The sequence below is a fragment of the Marmota marmota genome, unplaced genomic scaffold (assembly GCF_001458135.2).
Source record: "Marmota marmota marmota unplaced genomic scaffold, marMar, whole genome shotgun sequence".
In the NCBI taxonomy this organism is placed as follows: Eukaryota; Metazoa; Chordata; class Mammalia; order Rodentia; family Sciuridae; genus Marmota; species Marmota marmota.
Genome location: NW_025999932.1, coordinates 28,158,936 through 28,181,004, shown reverse-complemented (window position 1 = coordinate 28,181,004; position 22,069 = coordinate 28,158,936). Strand labels below are relative to the sequence as shown.

At 38.0% G+C, this 22,069-nt stretch overlaps 1 protein-coding gene across 8 annotated transcripts in view; it reads left to right on the top strand.

Moving 5' to 3' along the window:
* Stard13 (StAR related lipid transfer domain containing 13) overlaps positions 1-22,069 on the top strand; it is a 484,966-nt gene that overhangs the window by 443,678 nt on the left and 19,219 nt on the right. For 6 of the 8 annotated variants that reach the window (XM_048800821.1, XM_048800822.1, XM_048800823.1 and 3 more), the window contains 4 exons: positions 4,986-5,049; positions 15,012-16,369; positions 17,507-17,680; positions 18,772-18,988. In XM_048800821.1, the coding sequence (XP_048656778.1) occupies positions 4,986-5,049; positions 15,012-16,369; positions 17,507-17,680; positions 18,772-18,988 (1,813 nt within the window). The remainder of the gene's footprint in view (positions 1-4,985; positions 5,050-15,011; positions 16,370-17,506; positions 17,681-18,771; positions 18,989-22,069) is intronic. The other 2 variants (XM_048800820.1, XM_015484203.2) reach the window with 1 other exon arrangement.

The following is a 22,069-nucleotide window of genomic DNA, read 5'->3' as shown; positions in this document are numbered from 1 at the left end:
GGAGGCTTTCTGAGAACTTCTAGAAAGTTCAGAAAATGACAATCTTGAGTAGTAGAGGTTTGGGGATACAAAGTTATTCTACTTTCTCTGGTGGCTTCTGGGCTGCTGATTTTCCTAGCTACTCTGATTGTGAGGCTGTTGGTTTTCAAAGCTGCTGCAGAGCTGGGTAAAGGGGCATAGAAATAGGGCTCACTATTTTTACATGCATTCAGCCATTTTTTTAAAAAAAAACAGACAACATTGTATTAATTTCCTGTATTCTTAAAAGGTTGTTTTTGAAAATATTTTTCAGTATTATTATTGCTTTTATGAAGGAACAGAGTTCTAGAGGTCTTTCTTCACCATTCTCATTAGCATTACTCACATTACTTTTTATTCAGTTTTATTAAAGTATAATTTACATTTGAAAAAATTACCAATTTAAGGTATCCAATTTAAAGAGTTTTGTCAAATGTGATCAGTTATATAACTATCACCACACGCATAATACAGAAAATTTTTGTTAACTCAGTACCCCATTGCTGGCATCTGGCAAACATGACTGCTTATTGCCACCACAATTATGTCTTTTATGTGTTTTTAAATAAATATAACCACATGTATACAATCACTGTATCTGGCTTTTTTTTTTTCACTTAGCAAAATGCCCCGAGAGTCATCCATGTTTTGATATATCAGTAATTAGTGAATTGAATTGTTAAGTATTCTATTGTATGGATATACTACAATTTTAATATCCATTTACTAGTAGATGTGAATTTGGGTTACTTGTATTTTTTTATTATTTTATGAATAAGACTCCTATGAACATTCAAGTACCATTCTTTTTATGGACATATAATTCCTTTTATATTGAACACACAACTAAGAGTAGATTTGGTGGGTCAAATGCTTAAATATATTTAATTTTATAAGAAATTGCCAAATGACTTTTCAAAGAAGTTGCGTCCTTTTGGGAGTTTCAGAAATTCTGGATCCTTGCTAACAGTGTTATCAATGTTTGTAATTTGAACATTTTAGTGTGCATGTAGTGGTGTCTCATTTTGATTTTAATTCCTTTCTCCCATGATTAATGATGTTAAATGTCTTTTCTTGTGCTTATTACGCATTTATATATCTTCTCTTAGAAATGCCTATTCACAAATTTAGCTCATTTTTAAGATAAAATTATTCAACTTTTATGGAGATTAAAAGTTTTTAAAAATATTTCTAGTTATGAGTCCAATATCAGATTCTCTATAACTTTTGTGAACATTTTCTTCAAGTCTAGAATCAATTCTTAAGGTGCAGAGAGATTTTTGAGTTTATGATTAAAGGATCCAAGTCTATAAAGATGAATATAGTTAAAGTCTCCAACTTTAAAAGTAATAAATACATTTTCTCCATGTATCAGAAAATATACAGTGTATTTGATTACATGGCATATTAAGAATAAGCCCTTTGATATCTTTTGTGTATGTAATAGATAAACTTTTTCACAAATAGAGAGGTTTGTTTGTACTACCCAACTATAATGGAAGAACAGGTGGTTAGATAAGTAAATTTTATAAATGATGGGCAATCCTTCAAACCTGTCACAGCTACCAAATGAGTAACATTATTATTTTTTTTAATTTCACATACCACTGTTAGGTAAAGATGTTAATACATGTGGAATTGACCAAGAAGATAATCTGTTAGCCACAAAGGCCAAGAATCCACTGAAGACAGTCTTAGACCAGATGATCAGCTTCCCATCAAGAATTGCCTATTTTATTTGACACTATTAGGAATTCGTAGACAGTGGGTACATTGCAGGTGACTAAAAATGAGGAGAATCATCATACATTTTTAAATGAATGAGTGATGTGATAAGAAGTTGAGAAATAGAACTGGTTTCAGTGTGAAGCACTTGGAATAATAGTGAAGCCAATTAAGAGGCTGTTGCCTAACTCTAGGTAAAAGATAAGAAGGAACTGAACTAGGAACAAAGGAGAGGAAGGTCTTCTTCAAAGACATTATAGAAGTAGAATTTACAGGACCTCTTGATCAATGGATATAGTTCTTGAAGAAGAATCTCAATATGACTCCATTTTGTAGTGTGGGTAACCTATTGGTGATGCACTCATTCAGACAGCAAGTAGGAGATAAGTTTTGAAGAGAATGCAATGAGTTATTTGAATTTGAAGAACCCGTAAGACCCCACAGATTGGTGAGAGTGGGATGTAGTTGTAAATGTAGCTATGGGCTCAGGTGAGATGGATCAGTGACAGTAGAGGTTGTACCATCAGAATCTAGTTATTTTGAGATGAGACACTCTAGTATGCCCATCCAGAGTAATAGAGCAAATACTTCTGTTTGAATTCTAAATAAATAAATTATATGGCCAAAATTCACTGAACTGAAATCATACGACCTATGCACACAAAAATGGTCAATGATCAAAGATGAGAGGTTGAACACTAGAATTTACTTACTTCTAAGTCCTGAATAATTTTCAGAGAGATATTTCCTCACAAGAAGATCACAACTATAAAATTTTCCATGCAGAAAAAATAGAAATATGTCATAGAGGACTTGGAAAGCCCAAGGAACAAAATTTAAGTAGACAAAGGAGAAAGTTGTTATATAACTCACTTTTCACTGAAGAAACCCTAATACTATAAAATACTATAAAATTGTTGGTGAGCATGGAGGTAGGCTAAAAACAGGAGGGTTGTTTGGAATTGTATTTTAAAGTAGGTAGAGACCTAAAAATTCTTCCCCAGTCTATATCCAGGTGATTTCTCTCCTTACTACCAATACAATACTAGAAGTTGATTCCCCAAAGAGGCTAAAACAGAAGCTTCCTTGATTAGGAGTATCAGACATGGTTGAAGATGGGTGTTCTACTAAAAACAGAAGTCCATGTCACAGTCTGCATACTTTCTAAATGTCAGCATTCCCAAGACTCTTCTATTAATTACTCAGCTCCAGAACAGTGGAAAACACTCTCAAGAGGAATCTCATTTCTGAGAAATGTGATCAGCTCAGAATAAAAGACAAAACAAGGGCAGCAAATCCCGATTAGAACAGGTCAAAAGGCTCAGAGAAACAAGTCTCCAAGGAAACTAAATTGTTAGACAATCCAATATGATAGAAAACACATAGAGACTGAGGTAATTGGGAGAGTGTTTGGGTTTGGATTTAGGGATAAGCACATAGAAAATTAAGGAAATAAACTAGATACTTATTAACTTCAGAGATAACCAAAAGTTGAAACTGAAAGGAAAAAAATAATCAAAGTATGATATACAGGTGAGTAGCATTTCCATGGTCATGGTAAATACTGAATATTGATTTATCCATGAATTATGACATGGCTATATTTGGAAGAGACAAAAGGTGAGCGTGTTCCAAAAAACAAATTCAGTAGATAATTACTTACACTGCAAGATTAAAAAGTTTAAAAGAGTTGTTTCCAAAGAGTGAGAAGTAGGAAAGGATATGAGGGGTAGTGTTTAACCCTTCAAAGCTTATGCATTCATTAATTGTGATATTTTTATTAAAAAAATGAAACAAAAATAATAAGGGATTTGTGAAGGGAATTTCATGACAATCAGATTGGATGAAAATTGAGGATGTCTTCCAAATAGTGAAAAGGAAACATTTCACATGAAAATGTTGGAGTAGTGAGTATAGACCCTTAATGGAGAGGTAGAATTGAAAGAAGATTGGTAGTTTGCTTGATTATAGTTCTTTAGGTAGCTAACTAATTGGTTAGTCAATTTATTGAAGACAGAGAAGAAAGAAGTTGAGAGAGAGTTTGCTGAATGGAAGGGAACAAATGAAATCTCAAAGTCCCAGATGAAGTGGTGGATATTGAAATAAAGAACAAGGTTAAAAAGGTTAGCTTTGAAGAATAGGGTCATCTTTTCTTGCAGAGCACAGAAGCAGAGTGGCAGTATTAAGGGCATATAAATATAATTGATGATGAAGAAAAGGATTCTGAAAAGAATTTATACCTAACAGTTTATATTTTCTCATTGGCAGCTGTGGCTAAGGCTTCAGTTGAGGAACAGGGTCTTTTTGATTGCCAGAGATTAGGAACCAAACAGAGGGGAAAATGAAAGGAACGCTGCTGAGTAGCAATTTTGGGAGCCCAGCTGAGGGTGAAAAGCAAAATATATGTATTAGTCAGCATGGACTACCATGAAAGAATACCACAGACTGGGTGGCCTCAACAATAAGAATTTATTTTCTCACAGTTCACAGTTCTGGAGGCTGAAAAGTCCAAGGTAAACGTCCTGGCAGGATTTGGTTCTTGGTAAGGACCCTCTTCCTGACCTCCCGACAGCCACCTTCTCTGGTGTTCTCACATGGGGGGAATTGAGGAAGGAAGAAAGAGTGAGAACACATAAGCTCTCTGGAGTCTCTTCTTATAGGGACACTAATCCTGTTGGATCAGGACTCCTCCCTTGTGACCTTATTTACCTTCAAGTACCTTTTTATTGTAAATATAGTCACACTGGGGACTGGAGCTTCAACACATGAGTTTTGAGGGGAATATAGTTAAGGGCATAGCATGTATAATTCAGCAATATAGTGTAAGTTACTTTCCCATGTATACCCAACTGCCTGAGACCAAGAGAAAAGACAGATGGTTAAACAGACCCTATTTGGGGATTAGTAGGATAGAGTTGATGGAAGGTCAAGGTGGCAAATGATTGAGGGACTGGTGAAAGTATAGCTAAAATGATTGGCATGGATTGCAAGAAGGGTGGAAAGGGAAGCCGGAAAGGACTGGGTTTAGATTAGAGAAAGTATAATATGGGTGGGCCTAGTGACGGAGTTCTCTTAGGTCAAAAGGCACAAATGAAAACTACATGTTTTCTGCTGTCTTGGAACATAATAGGTTGTTTCTGCTCTTTCAACTTTACTGAAAAGTAAAGGAGGATTATCAAACTGGAAAGACAATTTAGATTCATTAGAGGTAGTAATCATCTTTTTTTTTTCCTTGTTTCTAGACGACTAAATACATTGAACAAGTGTGCCTCAATGAAACTTGATGTGAACTTCCAAAGGAAAAAGGTAGGTGTCTATAACTAGCTAAGACAGTGACCACATCAACAGAAACAGTTTGTATTCATAGATTAAAAACAACATGAACCAAACAAAATTTTGAAATGCCCTACCATCTGTGTTGCTTCTCCAAATATCCCAACTTATCACAGTGGTCCTAAATAAATCCATTGTAAACCCACTCTAAGAGCTGTTTGTCTCACTGTTTCAGTTTGCTTTAGTATTTTTATCAGAGGATTTTAATAAAGATGTAAATATCTCAGTTCTTGGTAATCTTTTCGAAAGTTGTATATTTGTAAATGCCAACCTATATTAGACTCAAATACTCCACAAAAACTAGTAGATTAAAAGAGTTTTCAGAAAAGGATCAATGGGTCCAAGCTAAGTTATCTTCTGGTTTGTTCTGTATGTCAAATATGCATACATTCTCATGCAGGTTCATTTGATGATGTAACTTTTAAAAGAACTAGTCGACAGTATAACCACAAAATACTGAGTCTGCCTCGTTTTAACTATTCTCTCCCTTGCACTTTTATCCAGTCACAAATATTTGGTGCATTTTAAAAAGTTACTGTATTTTCTGCTCCTTTGCATGTGTTATTCCCTCTGAGTGAACAAGTCTGGAGATTTCAGTCTTAAAGCTATACAGGCTGAGCATACCTAACCTGAAAATCCAAAATCTGTCATACCCAAATCCAAGACTTTTTGAACACCTACATGATGATCAAAAAATTTTGGATTTTGGAGCATTATGGATTTTGGGTTTTCTGATTATAGATGTTCAACCAGTAAAACCTATACAAATATTCCTAAGTCAAAAAGACTCCAAAATCTCAAATGCATCCTTTTCCTGGCATTTTAGGTAAGAGATATTCAAACTGTACTTTGTCAAGCACTTTCTATTTTCCAGAAACTAGGTTATGTGCTTACCATACGTTATCATTTAATTCATTTTTGTAAGACTTCTCTGCTTTCTAGATTAAAAAAAAAAAAGTAAACCTCGAACAGGCTGTCATTTGCCTATAACCTTACAGCTAGTGGTATAACAGGGTTTCAACCTCAGGAACATCTAACTTCATAACCAAAGCTCCTAACCACTGAGATGTTCTATCTCTTTGTCACTGAATTGATCCTTTTTAAGGAAATCCAGGATTAGCATCATTCACTACTTCTTTTCCTTTAGCATCTCAATTGTGTAACTAACTAATCAAGCCTCGGTATATTTTGAAGAAATGGAGAAAACATCTTTCAGTCAAAAGAAAGTATTCTTTATTTTGGTTTACCCAGAGAAATCATTACATCCAGTGGATTTTAAGAACCTCCTGGGTAACCTAATCTTTAAAAATAACGTTAACCTGAATTTGTGCTCTAAAATAGCACCCCTTCAAAAAAACTCAAATGAATTTGGATTGACCTCACCTTAAAAACAATTCAGGATTTGAGCTAGGAATCAACGATTTAAGCTAGGGAAGCAAAGGAGTGAAAAACAATATCCAGAAAAGTATTAAAACATGAGGAATTTTTCCAGGCCAAAGACAAATTTAAAATGTGGGAATATACCTCCCGACAGCTGTCTGGCTGAATAGACCCCTTGAGAAGCATACATACTATTTGAAGCATGAGGGTCAGATGTTGTTTTGATTGTAACACATGGTTCTTATTAAACTGAACACAGCCATGCCTGTGTGTCTAAAGCGTGGGTGCTCAGATGGCGGGTATAGACGACTGCCTCTACAGACCTTTAGCTGCAGTGTATCACAAAAGAAAATGCCTCAAACTAATGACATGATTTGTTTCCCACAAAGTGGAGTGACTGGATTTTTACCCTGTCATCAGCTTTTCAAAACCCACAGGCACAATAGTCTTGAATAACCTTTGTTAGGCTCCTCATGCATTATGTTCACAAAAGCTCCTCTGTAAATTGGTCACTTCAGTATTCTGACATTCTTGGTGTATTTCTTATGTTGGCTATAGTGGCACACACTGTACAGTCCCTGCTAAGCAATAGGTCTCACAAAAGCATGCACTTAAATAAAATACTGCTTTTTCCACTGTAAATTGGAGCGTCATGGCCTGAATTTTCAAATAAAAAAATTCAAGATGTGGTCTCTACCCACTTGTGACTCTCGGTAATGACCAGCATTATTGAGAATCCAAACTCTGATGCAGAAGGTGTTGTGTGTAGCACTCATTTCTGTGATCCACTCTTACATAAGTCATAGGGTAATTCTTGATTTTACTATAAAGAAAATAAGAACAGGGTTAACACTAGTCCAAGTGATCAAAAATAGAAAGTGAGACTTAGGAACTGAACACCCTGTGAAACTCCAGCCAATTTTGGAATTCATTTATTTAGAAGAAAATTAAGACAGTAGAATTTCCTCTAGGTCTGTTCCTGTTTTAAGCAATCCAAGAAATAGAAGCAGAATCTTTATCTCCAATCTTCAGAGATTCTGACTTGTTGTTTTGCAGAATCTAGTTCCCAAATGGCCCAAGTGACCAGTATCACAGTCCTTCTCCCTTTGAGGTTGTTAAATCTATGGCAGAGTGACATGGGCTTGCCTGGCAGTTTGGGTGGTTAACAAATGCTAGCACAGAGCCTCTTCTCTGCCAGACCCTATTCTCCATCACTAAGTCCATGTCACAGGTGCAGAAATCAAAGGGCCCAGTTACTTGCCCAAAGACACACAGAAATGGTAGAGGCAGGATTTGAACACCAGTGTTCTGGTACCAGAATGCTTCTCTTCACCTTTCAAAGATATTCAGAAATGTATTGGAACCTGAGTGAGCTTCTGGCCCTTGTCTGAGAGCTGGAAGGGTCTCATGTTTCCTCAGCAATACATTCAGTTAACTATTTGTACTGTTTTGTTTTTTTTTTTAAAGATGTGTCTTTCCGTCTGTATTAAATCTACCATTGATTGTCTTCATGGCAATCTTGTTGAATTCCATAGATTGGATGGACTGATCAAAGGAAGAAAATGAAAAGTCCACAGATAAGTGATATAAATATAGTGAAGATACTTGGTTAGGTATATGTCAGATGTCACTTGTAAAGCACCAGGAGAATGACATTGCACCTGCCCTCCCACAAGATAGTGTCTAACCACTTTTGTAGAAGAGAAAATTGATTAAGGATTCAACATTGCTGTCCCTGCCTCTGAGAGTCAGGTGGAGACCAGTGTTCTCATCTGATCTTGGCCTCACTGAAAGGTTGACTAAAACTCAGCCAAGAGGCATTTCAGGAGAGCCTGGGCACACCTGCAGTGGGCTGCCTGTGACTTCAGGTTTTTCAGCCCTGCCTCATTCCAAGTGGCACATTCCTGCCCTGAACAGGCTGACTCAGCCACTCATCCCCAGTTAACTTTAATGGAAGACACGCTTCTAAATGTCTATGTAACTGTGGATTAGCTGCCTCTTGCAGCTGCAGATCCTTGTGGCTCCTCTTTCCCATGTAAAGATATGACCAAATTCCAGGGTTGTTTTTTTTTAATCCCCTCTTTATGGAGTGTCTGTTTGGCATCTGTCTCCAAGGAATATATAATTTCAGTGAATAATGATCTCACTTTTAGAAAAAGCCAAACGTCGGAGACTCATCTAAATTAAAAACCCTAAGGCACACACCAAGCTGCCAATCCTCAGAAAAATGTTTCTTCCTCATTATTACCTACAAAATTCACACTGGCTTCATGAAGACACTGAGCTCCCTGATTCTGGCTAGTGTTTATGTGATGTGACTTCTATTCAAAGGAAAAATGGATTCTGGAGACTCCCGTCAGGCTCTTAATGAAAAAAGGAGACACATGCCCACAACAGACTGGTCTTTCCTCATAACAAAGACGGCCCAGGAATGAAAGAGCAGCTTCAAAAGAAGGTTCTGGTTTAAATTCCAGTTTTAATAAGACTCTCTGAAATCGTGACCAACGGTGGAAAGCAACATAAAAACCATGACTAATTGCCACCTTGCAGCCAGCACCCGTGCCTGGATGCCATGGGCATTGCAGAGGAGCCGCAGCTGTGGCTGAGGGCCCAGTCTTCACCCCACCTCCTCACAGCCTTTCCCAGCCCCGTATCCTCCACAAATAGCACTCCTCTGGCAGCTCTGAACAGCAGAGTCAAACGAGAGAAAAACAACATTGTCTTCTATCATTCACTTGACTGGAGAACATGAACAGTTTTGAATTGCGTGTGAATGTCTTAGAACCTTAGAATCTTGGAGCTGGAAAGGATCCTCGGTCATGTTTTCCAACCTCCCACCCCCTCACTACAGGATTTCTTTCTCAGAGCGTCCCTCACAATTCATTCAGCCCCCGCTTGTAAGCTTCTCAACAGGATGAGCTTTTTCCATCACAAGGCACCTTATTTTTTTTTTTCTAATTACTAGCAGTCTTCCACGTAATAAGCTAAAAGCTGATAAGAAATAAATTAGCCCATCTGATGCTAGCTCTTTTCTCTGGAGACTATGGATTTTCCTTTTTGCATATACCAGCCCTTCAGCTCTGTCCTCTAGAGCAGAGATTGACAAACTACTATTCTGTTTTTGTAAATAAAGTTTTATTGGAACACAGTTATAACCATTATTTTTGAGACAACAGAGTTCAGTATTTGCAACAGAGACCATAAAGCCTGTAGACCTAAACTACTTACTATCTGGCCCTTCACAGAAAAAGTTTTCTGACCCCTGCTCAATCCAGAACAAATTTTCCCAAACTATTTGTAGTAAATTACCTGGGGTTTTGTTTTATTTTTATTTCTTGTCTGCCACAATACTTTTATAAAATTTAATGCACATGAGTTAGAAATATGAAATGTTTAATTGTGGAAAATACCAATATTTTAGTAAATGCTTTAGCAATACTAAATGTTTTAGTATTAGACACAAAATTACACCCCAATGAATATGAGCAGAACAAATAGAAGAAACAGAAAATAGAAAAAAATGACAAAAACTGCTCATATTTTTATTGAACATGTGCATCATATGAAGAATTGTGATCCTACTCATAATTTTGTTATTCATCTATCTTAAGTAAATAAAAATTTTACATTGAGATGGCAACAAATTCCTCATATTAAATACCTGTCTACACATTTCGAACCATCACTGTAATCATGAATATATAAGAATTTTAATGTGACAGTGAGTTTTTGTTTGTTATATAATTTTGGTAGAATGGACAACCGCCCTAATCACAGGAATAATGTACATCTAAAATGTTTCTTTTTTGTTTTGTTTTAATACCAGTCAGAAACTCGCCTACAGAGTACACTGACTAGAATAGAATTGAGATTTTAAAGCAGTTTGAAAACTGAGAGTTTTCCTTCAAACACCTGTTATTCTAATGAAACAGGTCATTCCATACTTTCAAAGTCCATCTAATACCCTCCTCATTAGCCATGTCTTGTAATTATAAAGTTGTAAATTTAGATTATCTTTATGTGGAACAATCGAGCCTATACATGAAGCACTGTGGGTTGTAGTAGATAAACCAATCTACCCTGTGTGAAAAGACTGATCCACCAATCTTGATCTTGGATAGCAAAGCCCTTGTCAAATGGGGACAGTCAATTAATGCCTACTCTCAATTTCTGTGCCTATCTCACATGACTGGGAAGTTTTGGGCCCCAGGCAACCCCCACCACACTTTGAGTTGCACTGTCTAGAGTTCCTTGTTTCTAAACCAAACACTGTTAGTTCTTTAGATATCCTTCACAGAACATAGTGGTTCCTAGATCCTTGCTCATCCTGATTGTTCTTCTCTAGAAATGTACTCCCTAAATATAATATTTAGAAAAAGTCCATTGTTCCTGATTGATGTGACCAATGAGAATACAGTGGGCTTACCTGGCACAGTGGCGTATAACTATAATCCCAGTGACTCAGGAGACTGAGGCAGGAGGATGGCAAACTCAAGGCCAGCCTTGGCAATTTAGCAAGACCCTATCTCAAAATAAAAATAAAAAGAGACTGGAGATACAGCTCATTGGTAAAGCCCCTGGGTTCAATCCCCTATATGGCAGAAGAAAAAAAGACACACTGGACTCTAACCTCCTGAGACTCTGGATCCTTGCTCTGGTGTCTTCGGTAGCCATATTCCATGGTTAACCCACATTAAGATTAAATCTGCTCAAGCGCTCAAGGTTATTAATTGAAAGAGGAGTTGAATTAAGTATGTTTCATCCTATAAGATATCTTATAATTTATTTTTGAAGTTGGAGTATTTTTATATTTATTCATGCAGTTTCAACTTATCAACAAACCATTCTTCAATTCTGTTAAGATATTTATAGATCTCAATACAGGATAAATATCCCTTCCAAAATGCTGGGGATCAGAAGTGTATTGGGGATATTTTTAGAGTTTGAAATACTTGCATATATTAAATGAGATACTTTGGGGATGGGGCCTATACACCTTATAGGTAATTTATGGAATATATTTAGTAATTTTGTACACAGATGGAAGAGAATTTTATGGTACAGAATTTTCTACTTGTGGTATCTAAAGTTTCAGACTTTAGAGCATTTTGGATTTTGTCATCTTTACATTTTAAAAGCATGAGTTCTTCTGACTCATGAATTTATTCTTAAAATCCCCATAACCTTCAGTTATACCTCCTGAGATCCCTTCCTCAATTGCTTTCAGTCTTTTGAGCACACTCTTTCGTGAAGTTATTCAACCACTTACTAACAACACTCTAGCCGCTTCAAGCATAGTTAGCTGTCTCAGTCACGACAATATTATTGTCAATTATCTTAATGAAATTCATATTTTCTGTATCCATAGTATGTTTATGATCTTGTATACCACATAGTTAGAGTCTTCATAAACACATCCAACTCCCAGAAATCTGCACTTAGCATTTCTAAATAATCACAACAATTTGTTTGTAACCTAAAAAACAAATCAGATGAAACCTGATAATTTCTTAAAAACTAAGATACTTCCAGAAATACTATTTGGGAGGCTACCATGCACCTGAACACTCTTCTGGGTCTCAAGTGTATAAAAGAAGCTGACAATGTACCAAGAAGCCATGCAAAACACACTGCAGATGAATTTAATGGGTCACACACACACAAAAAAAAAACAACCAATGTTTTAAAAAATGAAACAAACTAGACTATAGGTTGAGTATCTCTTATCCAAAATGTTTGGGACCAGAAGGGATACAGATTTTAATTTGGGGGCTTTATGAACTATATGCACATATATAATGAAATACTTGAGGGACGGAATCCAATTCTAAAGATGAAATTTATCTAGGCTTCATATATACCTTAGCCTGTAGGCAATTTTATTCAATATTTTTAGTGTGCCTATGGTTTGACTGCACCTTATCACATGAGGTCAGGTGTGGAATTTTCCACTTGTGACATCATATAGACACAAAACATTTCAAATTTTATAATTTTAGATTAAGGATGTCCAACCTGGATAAAATATGAGAGTACAAACAAAAAGGGATAATTATTATAGCATTTTTTTTTGCTTTAATGTAATATACATATATACCCTGAGTTGTGGTGGAAAATGAATCTCTTATTGTATGTTATAGTCAACAATTTAAAAGATCTTGTACTAATGGAAAAAACAGACTCAGAATTTTATGCCATTGGGGATATACTATGATAATTTTATGCTTCTCCTTTAGCAAAAGGAGAAGGGGTGCTTTTTTTCTTTTTTATTTGTTTTGTTTTTATTTTTTATTGCTTTGGTTCAAAAAAACTTAAATACTGCAGAATTTCCCTGAACTCTTTGCCTCTCTTTTCAGGGATTTACCACTTTCCACATGCCTCGGTTGGGTTGTAAATGTCTTCCTCTTGGCCAAATCTAGTGGAATAAGCTCCTAAAGCCCAGCAGACATGGGTGCATTCTAGCCCCTGTCCACAGAGCCCAGCTTGGCATCTCTCCTTAACCTAAATAAAGGAGTCTTTATCCAACTAGTATGTGGTTTGCTCGCATCAGTAACCAGGCTTGAGAGAGTCCTTGGAACCAAAATTAAATATTATAGTTTCTATTTTTAAATATCTATATTTCTCTAAAAGTGGATCCTTCTTTTGCCTTTTCTAAAACTCTTTGTTGAAGGGATATTTTCAGAATACTTACTCAATATCAACTTCTTCTTACAAGCTTCTTGAAATGTGATCTGAAAATCTAACAGCTCAGCCTTCAGCTATCATATTGCTTTATACATAAATGTCCCTCAGATGTTGGTCTTTATGATATTAATCACAGAAAAAGAGGAAGTCGAAAGTACCATAAGGAAAGCCTATGTTGAGCCATAGTCCCAGAATCTTGCCTTTTTTCCATGTGTACAATTACAATTTCTAAAATTTTTTCACCAAAACTCCATACGACTTAGCTTTAAAAATCAAAGCTAAGTTCCCCACTGTGAAGACAAAGTTGGAATGCCTGTTTGTACCTTGACTTTGTACTTTCTTCCATCTTATTCTTGAATGTTGGAATTTCGTCCAACCCAGATAGAATCTAGATTTTGAAAGATAGATAAACAATTGAAACATGGAAAAATGACAAGTAAACAAATAACTCACATCAAGGGACCATCAAATACATTACCTTATTTAATTCCCTCAGCAAACATATGAGGCAAAGCCTATTTTTGATTATACACATAATGGAAATTTACTGTGGTGAGGGTAAGTAACTTGTACATTGTTGCATAGCTCTTAACCGATGCCACTACCGGTCAGAACCAGGTCTTAGAACTGGATGACAAAGTAATTTAAAAAAAAAAAAGTTAAGCAATTATTATGGGTTTGAGATTTGGAAGGATATAAATGTAAGCAAAATAGAGAAAGACAGGCCCTGCTCTTGTTGACCTTCCCTGTAACAATTGAGAGTGGATGCTGTCAAGCTGAAGGCTTCTGTTCTGGGAAATTATACATCATCATATTTGGAGTGTACTGTGGAAAGCCACTTAGTTGTGAAACATGCTGGAGACAAGAATTCTCGCCAGGTTTTTACTGTAATAGATTTAGAGAGAGGTGGCAGGGTCCTAGACAAGGGAGTGAGAGTGAAGATATGAAAGAGGTAACGGATTTGAAAATCATTTCCACATAGGGTCTTGGTGGTGTGCATGGTGAAAAGGGAGCAGGAGCTGACCCTTCATTTTGAAAGTAAATTATATGCTCTCCCTCAAGGTCCATGCTGGACCCAAAGATATGCAAAGACAAATAAGATCATCTTTGCCCTCAGGGAATGAAGACTGTCATCTCTCAGGTGTTGCAGATTCAGGCAAAAACAGGTGAGGCCAGTGTGTCAGATACAGAAGGCAGGACATTGCAAAGCCTGGGGACTGACCACAACTTAGAGGGCATGTCCCTCCAAAGGCATTCCTGCAGAAGGCAGAGCAGCTGGATTGAACTCTGTTCAAATGTGATCTCCACATTGACTCCCAAAATTCTACTCAAAGAAATTTAGTACATGATTTTACTGTTAATTTATACAGGAAATATACCATAAGAATCAAGTTTGGGAGACTGTGGTTAAGGATTGTTAGTTTTTAAGGTCTGTTGACATTGAGGTTCCAAAGAAATTACCTAAAGAATAAGGGTCCTGGGACTCAGCAAAGAGATATGGGAAAAGAAGTAAGTACCCTTTATAGCAGAGTTGAGCTTTTTTTGTGAAAAAGAGGACTGCAGGTGTTTTATATTTAGACTGTCTAGTCAGATGGTAATTACACCCTCTTTGTAATCAGTCAGGAAAAAATTGTTAGAGAAGAAAGAAGGATGCAAAAATTCTATGAAAATGGAAACTTGGCAAGTTAAGAAGAGGTGCTCTGGGGAGGAAGAGGATTTATAATGAAAGTGGAGGAGGAGCCAAGCAGGGGTGTCAAGGAACCCCAGCATAAGTGCCAAAAGTGAGGGGTAAGGAGGTGGAAGTGCTGTGCCTGCCTAGGTCGCCTTGCTGCAAGCTCCCTGTAATGAGCCTCCTCCCTGATGTTTTGCAGGGTGACGACTCAGATGAGGAAGATCTTTGCATCAGCAACAAATGGACTTTCCAGAGAACCAGCCGCAGGTGGTCTCGTGTGGACGACCTGCACACACTATTCCCTGGGGGAGACAGAAATGGGTCACCCGTGGGCCCTATGATGAGAAACACAACCAGCAGTGAGAGTGTCCTCACAGACCTGAGTGAGCCCGAGGTCTGCTCCATTCACAGTGAAAGCAGCGGAGGCAGTGACGGCCGCAGTCAGTCAGGCCAGTACTGTGCTGACAGCCCAGTCATGCTGGAGGCCACCCTAGTCAGCAGTGGCCTCCCACAGTCCCCCCGAGACACTCTCAACCACCCTTTGCACCCCAAGAATGAGAAACCCAACAGGGCCAGGGCCAAGTCGATTTTGAAACGCATGGAAACACTCCGAGCTAAGGGAGTCCATGGGAAGCATAAGGGGCCAGGGCGGACAGGTGGCCTTGTGATCAGTGGACCTGTGTTACAACAGGAGCCCGAGTCCTTTAAGGCCATGCAATGCATCCAAATACCAAATGGAGATCTCCAGAACTCACCTCCAGCTGCCTGCAGAAAAGGGCTTCCATGCTCCAGTAAATCCAGTGGTGAGAGCAGCCCCTCAAACAGCAGCAGTGGGGTGAGCACGCCATGCCTGAAGGAACGAAAATGCCACCAGGAGGCCAACAAGCGTGGGGGCATGTACTTGGAGGACCTGGATGTTCTGGCAGGGACAGCACTGCGGGATACAGAAGACCAAAGCCACACCCATGGGTTTCACTCCCAAGAGAATTTGGTGGTGCATATTCCCAAGGATCATAAACCAGGAACATTCCCCAAGGCACTTTCTATCGAAAGCCTGTCACCCACAGATAACAGCAATGGGGTTAACTGGAGGACTGGGAGCATCTCCCTGGGCAGGCAGCAGGGCCCTGGCGGGAGGGAGCCCAGGCTCATGGCATCCTGCCACAGAGCAAGCCGAGTCAGTATCTATGACAATGTCCCCGGCTCCCATCTGTATGCCAGCACAGGAGATCTGCTGGACTTGGAGAAAGATGACCTGTTCATCTTGGATGACATCCTGCAGCAAGTCAATGGACTCCAAGAAGTAGTGGCTGACTGGTCGAAAAATGTCTTGCCTGAACTGCAGACTCATGATGCGTTGGGTGGGGAACCTGGTTTACCTGCCTTGCCATCTCCTAATCAGATCACCTTAGATTTTGAAGGCCACTCTGTCTCAGAAGGTCGGACAACACCCAGTGATGTAGAAAGAGACGGAACGTCTCTGAATGAGTCTGAGGCCCCTGGGGTCAGAGAAAGGAGGGATTCTGGTGTAGGGGCTTCTCTGACCAGGCCAAACAGGTAGGTGGCATGATTTCATAAAATGGAGTTTCATTCATTTTGTAAGAGTTATGCTTTGTTTATTTGCTTTAATAAATAAATAGAGAATCTACAGAAAGCCTGATACCATTCTTGGGTGATGCCATTCTTATGTGGCTTAGAATTATTTGAACAGAAGTGAATCTTTTGTACAGATGCAGTAACCAAATCCATGTCAAAACACATTTAATTCTCTTTACCCTTTATTTCAATCTTAGTTTTATTAAAAAAATTATTTTGAGCTTCTTATTTGCAAAGCTCTTTACTAGGCATCCACATGGGGAATGACAGACAACTGAGGCACAGTCCCTGTGCACAGATGCTTCCCAGTATTAGTTAAAATGTTTCTACTTCCAAATTTAAACTCTTTAATCCCATGAGAAATATCTGAGATCTAAGGTGGGTGCCTCATAAACTCTTTTTGCTTTAAGATGCTGATTATAAACCATGTAAAAGCTGGTTTACAAAGATTATTTCAGAAATACCCTTAAAAAAATGGCCCTGGGAGGCTCTAACTAGTAGAATCACTATCACTGTGTGTGTGGCTGGCTCTGGTTGAAACAGTGCTTAGTTTTAAGACTCATTGATATGTTGTCATCTGAGCCTGTCACTTTCAGTCTCCATCTCAACATTGTCCAGGAGTTAGACAAAGAGGCCCAGAAGGAAGCATGAAGTGGTCTACAGCCCCCAAATGTCTGAGAGCACTCCTTCTCTGCTCACCCTCCTTCTATGTCTCTGTCCATCTTTCTGTTTCCATTTCTGTCTCTTTTCCTTTTTCTGTGTCTTTCAGTCTCTGTCACTCTCTTACACACACACACACACACACACACACACACACGAGTCTCAAGTTCTCAATATTTGGGGAATGAATTTGGGAATAAACAAAAATTATTGAATTATTTATTTAAACCTCATAACAAAACTGATAATTTTTCCAACTTGGAAAAAAACAATTTTTTATCTCAATTCTATACATTTGTGTTGTCGATTACATTTGTTCTGTGATTTTCTTGGCTCAGAAAAGGTTTTGATTAGCTGCTTATAGATGAAGGATATCCTGTGTTTCCCAGTACCGAGTCCACTTTGTGACTGGCTTCTCTGATGGTCTTTCTGCTCAAGGCGACTCCGATGGAACAGTTTCCAGCTCTCACACCAGCCCCAGCCATCCCCGGCATCACCCCACATCAGCAGTCAGACAGCCGGCCAGCTGAACCTGCTCCAGCGCTTCTCACTGCTCCGCCTCACAGCCATCATGGAGAAGTACTCCATGTCCAACAAGCATGGCTGGACATGGTGCGTAGCACGTTCACAGGGGGATTGTTCGCTCACAGCTAAGTATGCGATTGCAAAAACTTCAGTGTTTGCATTCTGATGTCTGAAGAATCCATTCACTGCCTGTCCTGACGCTGTCCTTGAAGTAATGCACGGAGTTCTGTCTCCCTGTCCGCCTTCCGGGCAGGCGCAGCTCGGGTGTGATGTAGCCTGCAGGAAGCATTGCTTTATTTGTAGCTCTCAGTTGGTTTCCAGGGAAGGCAGTCAGACTCCAAGACAGAAAAAAGAGACAAGTAAAGGGTGATTAATTGTGAACAGAGGAATTAAAAATAAACTGACTATAAAATAATTCTGGCATTCTGCAGATAAACATGTGTCACTTGTACCTTCTCTCCCAATACAGAACTCACTACTTAGAACATTGATTGACTCAAAGTGCATTTGATTCTTCAAATACATTTATGCTTTTATTTCATTTGAAAATTAAAATGAGAATATCCAGTGAACCTTTGTAATTAAGGAATTGACTTTAAAGCATATGTTGGAACTTGTATATAGATCTATTGTAGATGATTTGGTGAATTTGAAAATGTGTCAATTTTTATCCCTATGTTATATATTATGTATGTAGATTAATCCATGGTGCTTTTATAAAAAATTTTTTTAGAAGTTTATAAATTGCATGGTCAAATTAATATATGCTTATGTATTAAAATTCCTTTAAAAAATGCAACTGGCTCCAGAGAAGTAAGAACATAAACAAACAAAAAACGTGGTTTATCTTCTCTCCTCTCTTTTTTCCTGCAACCCCAACCAGATTTCTTGTTCCTGTTGGAATTTTTACATGTGTTTAATTTTATTCTGTTGGGGACTTTTAAGTGTTCATCACTTGAGAGATGTGGCAATAACAATTCAATTGGAAAACTGTCCATTTGACTTGAAAACAAAGCTACAAATACATTCTGCAAATGCTGTTTAGTAGACATAACATAGGCAAGGGCCACACATAGTATTGCCATGCAATGTGATTAACAGAGAAAGAATGTTGAATTCTCCCTGTGTCTCTCGGGTATTCCAACAAGAGCTTGGCTTCCTTTCTCTTGCTTCCACAGCCTCTCCCCACGGTGTGCCCCAGGGGGCTTGCATGACCTGGTTTCTGTGAATTCTAGGTCAGTTCCAAAGTTCATGAAGAGGATGAAAGTTCCTGATTACAAAGACAAGGCTGTCTTTGGTGTTCCTCTCATAGTCCACGTCCAAAGAACGGGACAACCTCTGCCTCAGAGCATTCAGCAAGCACTGAGATATCTTCGTAGCAACTGCCTTGATCAGGTATGGCTGTAAACCTAGATTTGGACTTGGATTGATGGAATGCCAGACTGAGTTAGATCTGTTCACTCCCAGGCAAGATCTGCCCCACCAAAACTAAAAGGCATTACAATCTTTACACGCTAAAATTTAATTTGACTAGGCTCAATCCCTGCCAAGCTTTGTGAGAATGTTTCCTCATGACTACTGGGGTGACACGTTGAAGTGACTGCAAAAAGTTAATGTTAATATTTGTACCTGCGATGTCTAATTTACATTCCCAAGAAACTGAAAGGTAAGCTATGTCCTGCATTTCTTTTTTTTTTTTTTCTTTTTTTGGTACTGGGGATTGAACCAGGGGCACTTTACCACTGAGCTACATCCCCAATTCTTTTTACTTTTTATGAGAGAGGATCTTGCTAAGTTTCTGAGGGTCTTACTAAATTGCTAAAGCTGACCTTGAACTTGCATTTCTCCTACCTCAGCCTCTTGAGTGGCTAGGATTACAAGTATGTACCACTGTGCCCAGTTTGCATTTGCTTTTTAATTATAGTCTCAATGCCACCACTGATTTCACAGCATGCTTTTATCCCTCTCATATTATTTTTGTGAAAAAATAAATTGGTTTTTGTAACTCCCTTTATTAATTTTTTGAAGCAGCATATGACCAGGAAATCTTAAACCAAAGACAGATTTATTTATATCTTTTTAAAATGTACAAGTAAAAAGTGATAAAAAATATGAAAACAGTATGATCTAAATCAAATATCCTTTCATCTAAAAGAGTTGATTAAAGCTTTTGTTATACAAAATATTTAGAGATTATTTTCTGCCTCTGAGACTATTTGAGGACCATAATAATGGTGGACTGTGATTAAGCCCAGAGTGAAATCCATCCTGTAATTTACAAAGCAAAGCCTTTGCTTCTCCAAATTAACACCCATTAGTTTCTTAAACATTCTGTCCAAAATAAAAGTCATGTCCCTGCTTCATAAATTGCAACCTTGAGTAGTGGATGTATTTGCAGGCAACAAAGTAACCATCTTTGTTCACCACACTTTTTAATGGTATGCAGAGAATATGTACCAACCTTAGATTATTCAAAACTTTTATTGATTTGCCCTTGACCATGGCTCAGTTGACACAAATGAGCTGAGTTACATGAGTTCAAAGATCTTGGCACTGATTCTTGTAGAGAACCAAAACTGAAAGCACACATACAGGCAAGATGATTTCTGAATGAATTAAATACTAGGTTTTGGTGGAGCAAAGTAGGAGTAACTTTGTCATTTGAAATCATCTTTGATTTAACTGGAGACATTATGCTCTTCAATCTTTTGCATGTCTAATCTAGAGGATATATAGATATATATTTTTGCATATTTGGATGTCATTGTAGAAGGTGGAGTGGCTGCTGTTGTTGCAATGATGATGTTTTGGTTTTGTGAAATGAATTTAATAACATACCTCATATTTCTCAGAAATAAGGGCAGCAAAGTGCTTAAAAATAGGATGCTATGAAAGAGAATATTTTGCTCCAAAAGTATGGCCAGCTATTACTTATCAGAAGAAAATATATTAAGAAAAAACAATTGTTGGTTCAGGAATGCCCAAAGGGAATACAGTCCATCTATGCCATAAATTGAATAACAGTAACCTTTCTTGACTGTCCAGCAAGTTCTGCTTTCACTGCTTCATTTAATCCTAGATCTACCCTAGGTAGTTAATACCCCAGCCTCCATCATGGAGCCAACACCTGCTTGTAAATCTGTGTAACTCCAGAGTTTAACTCCCGTGTTTAACCACTGCATTCTACTGTACTGTTAGAATTGCTTTTACCTTGTGAACTTTGGGGTGGCTCCATCTCCAGCATTAGGGGACACTTTAAGAGTTGGTCCTGTGCAACTCATTGATGAATCTGGTCTGTAGATTTTGTTGACGATTTTGGTCATTACATCCTGTTGTGTTCTTCATCTGAGAATAGGAGGAATAATTTTTTTCCTAAGGCACTATCCAGCTCTTGAAAACAGTGTGCTGCTTCTCAATAATTTATCTGTTTTTTATATTATAGACACAAGGATCATTCAATTGAGTGTACAGAGAGTTTTCCTCTCTGTACTGACTGCTAGGAAGCTTGGAGCCAAATGCATATTCTGTCTGCAGTAAATATAGATAATTTTTTTATGAATTTTCTACATCAGCCTCATACCTAGTTTCAGTTACTATTTTCTATCTTTATTTTCCTCTTGCTGTAATTTTTCTATTATTCTTAATTTGACTATATCTTATCGTATTTTATGTATCATTGTAAGTCACCTTAAAGTCCTCCTTGAACAAAGTTGGGTATAAATAAATAAATTATAATACCACTATTCTGCTCTCTACCAGGTCCTAAGTATAGAATGGGAATAGAAATTTAGGAATTCCTGCCCAGTGGAGATTTTGAATAATATGCATCACCAGCATTACTGCTATGATTTGACCCAGTCTTCCTTTCAAAGCAAAAGTTGCATGGAGAGAAGAAAGTCATAAACTGAGAGGAGAGTGGACACCAAACCCTCCTTCAGCTCTGCTCACTGGCTTGTCCCCAGTGTCCATCTCAAGTTTCTAACTAATTTTTAAGTCTGGAAGAATTCCATGTTGTAAAACTGTACAGACAAAGCCTTGTAGGAAAGAGATTCATTTCAAGGGCATAAAGACTGACTCTAAATGTAACCAGACTGAGCACAATACAGTGTTTCTCTTGTTATCAGTCACCAGGAAGAATCTGTAGGATGTCAGATGGACTTTTGCTGCAGTCAATTCCCACCTTAATTCTGGCAGGGTTTCCTTCCTCATCTCATTGTGGGGAACATGCAGAGGTTACTCTTCAGATCCCTGTGGGAAAGGAAAGTTGTCTAAGAAGGAAACTGAGGAAAACTGGAGAAATGAAGAAGAACCAAAAAAAAAAAAAAAAATCCAAGTAGAAGAGGAAGACTGTCTTAGAGAATTAACAGCAAATAAAAATTAATGAATCCAAAAAGACAGGGAATCAAGAGAAAAAAGGAAGAAGAGAAACACTAGATGAATGTCACTTGTAGGCCAGCAGCACCTCCTTGGAGAAGA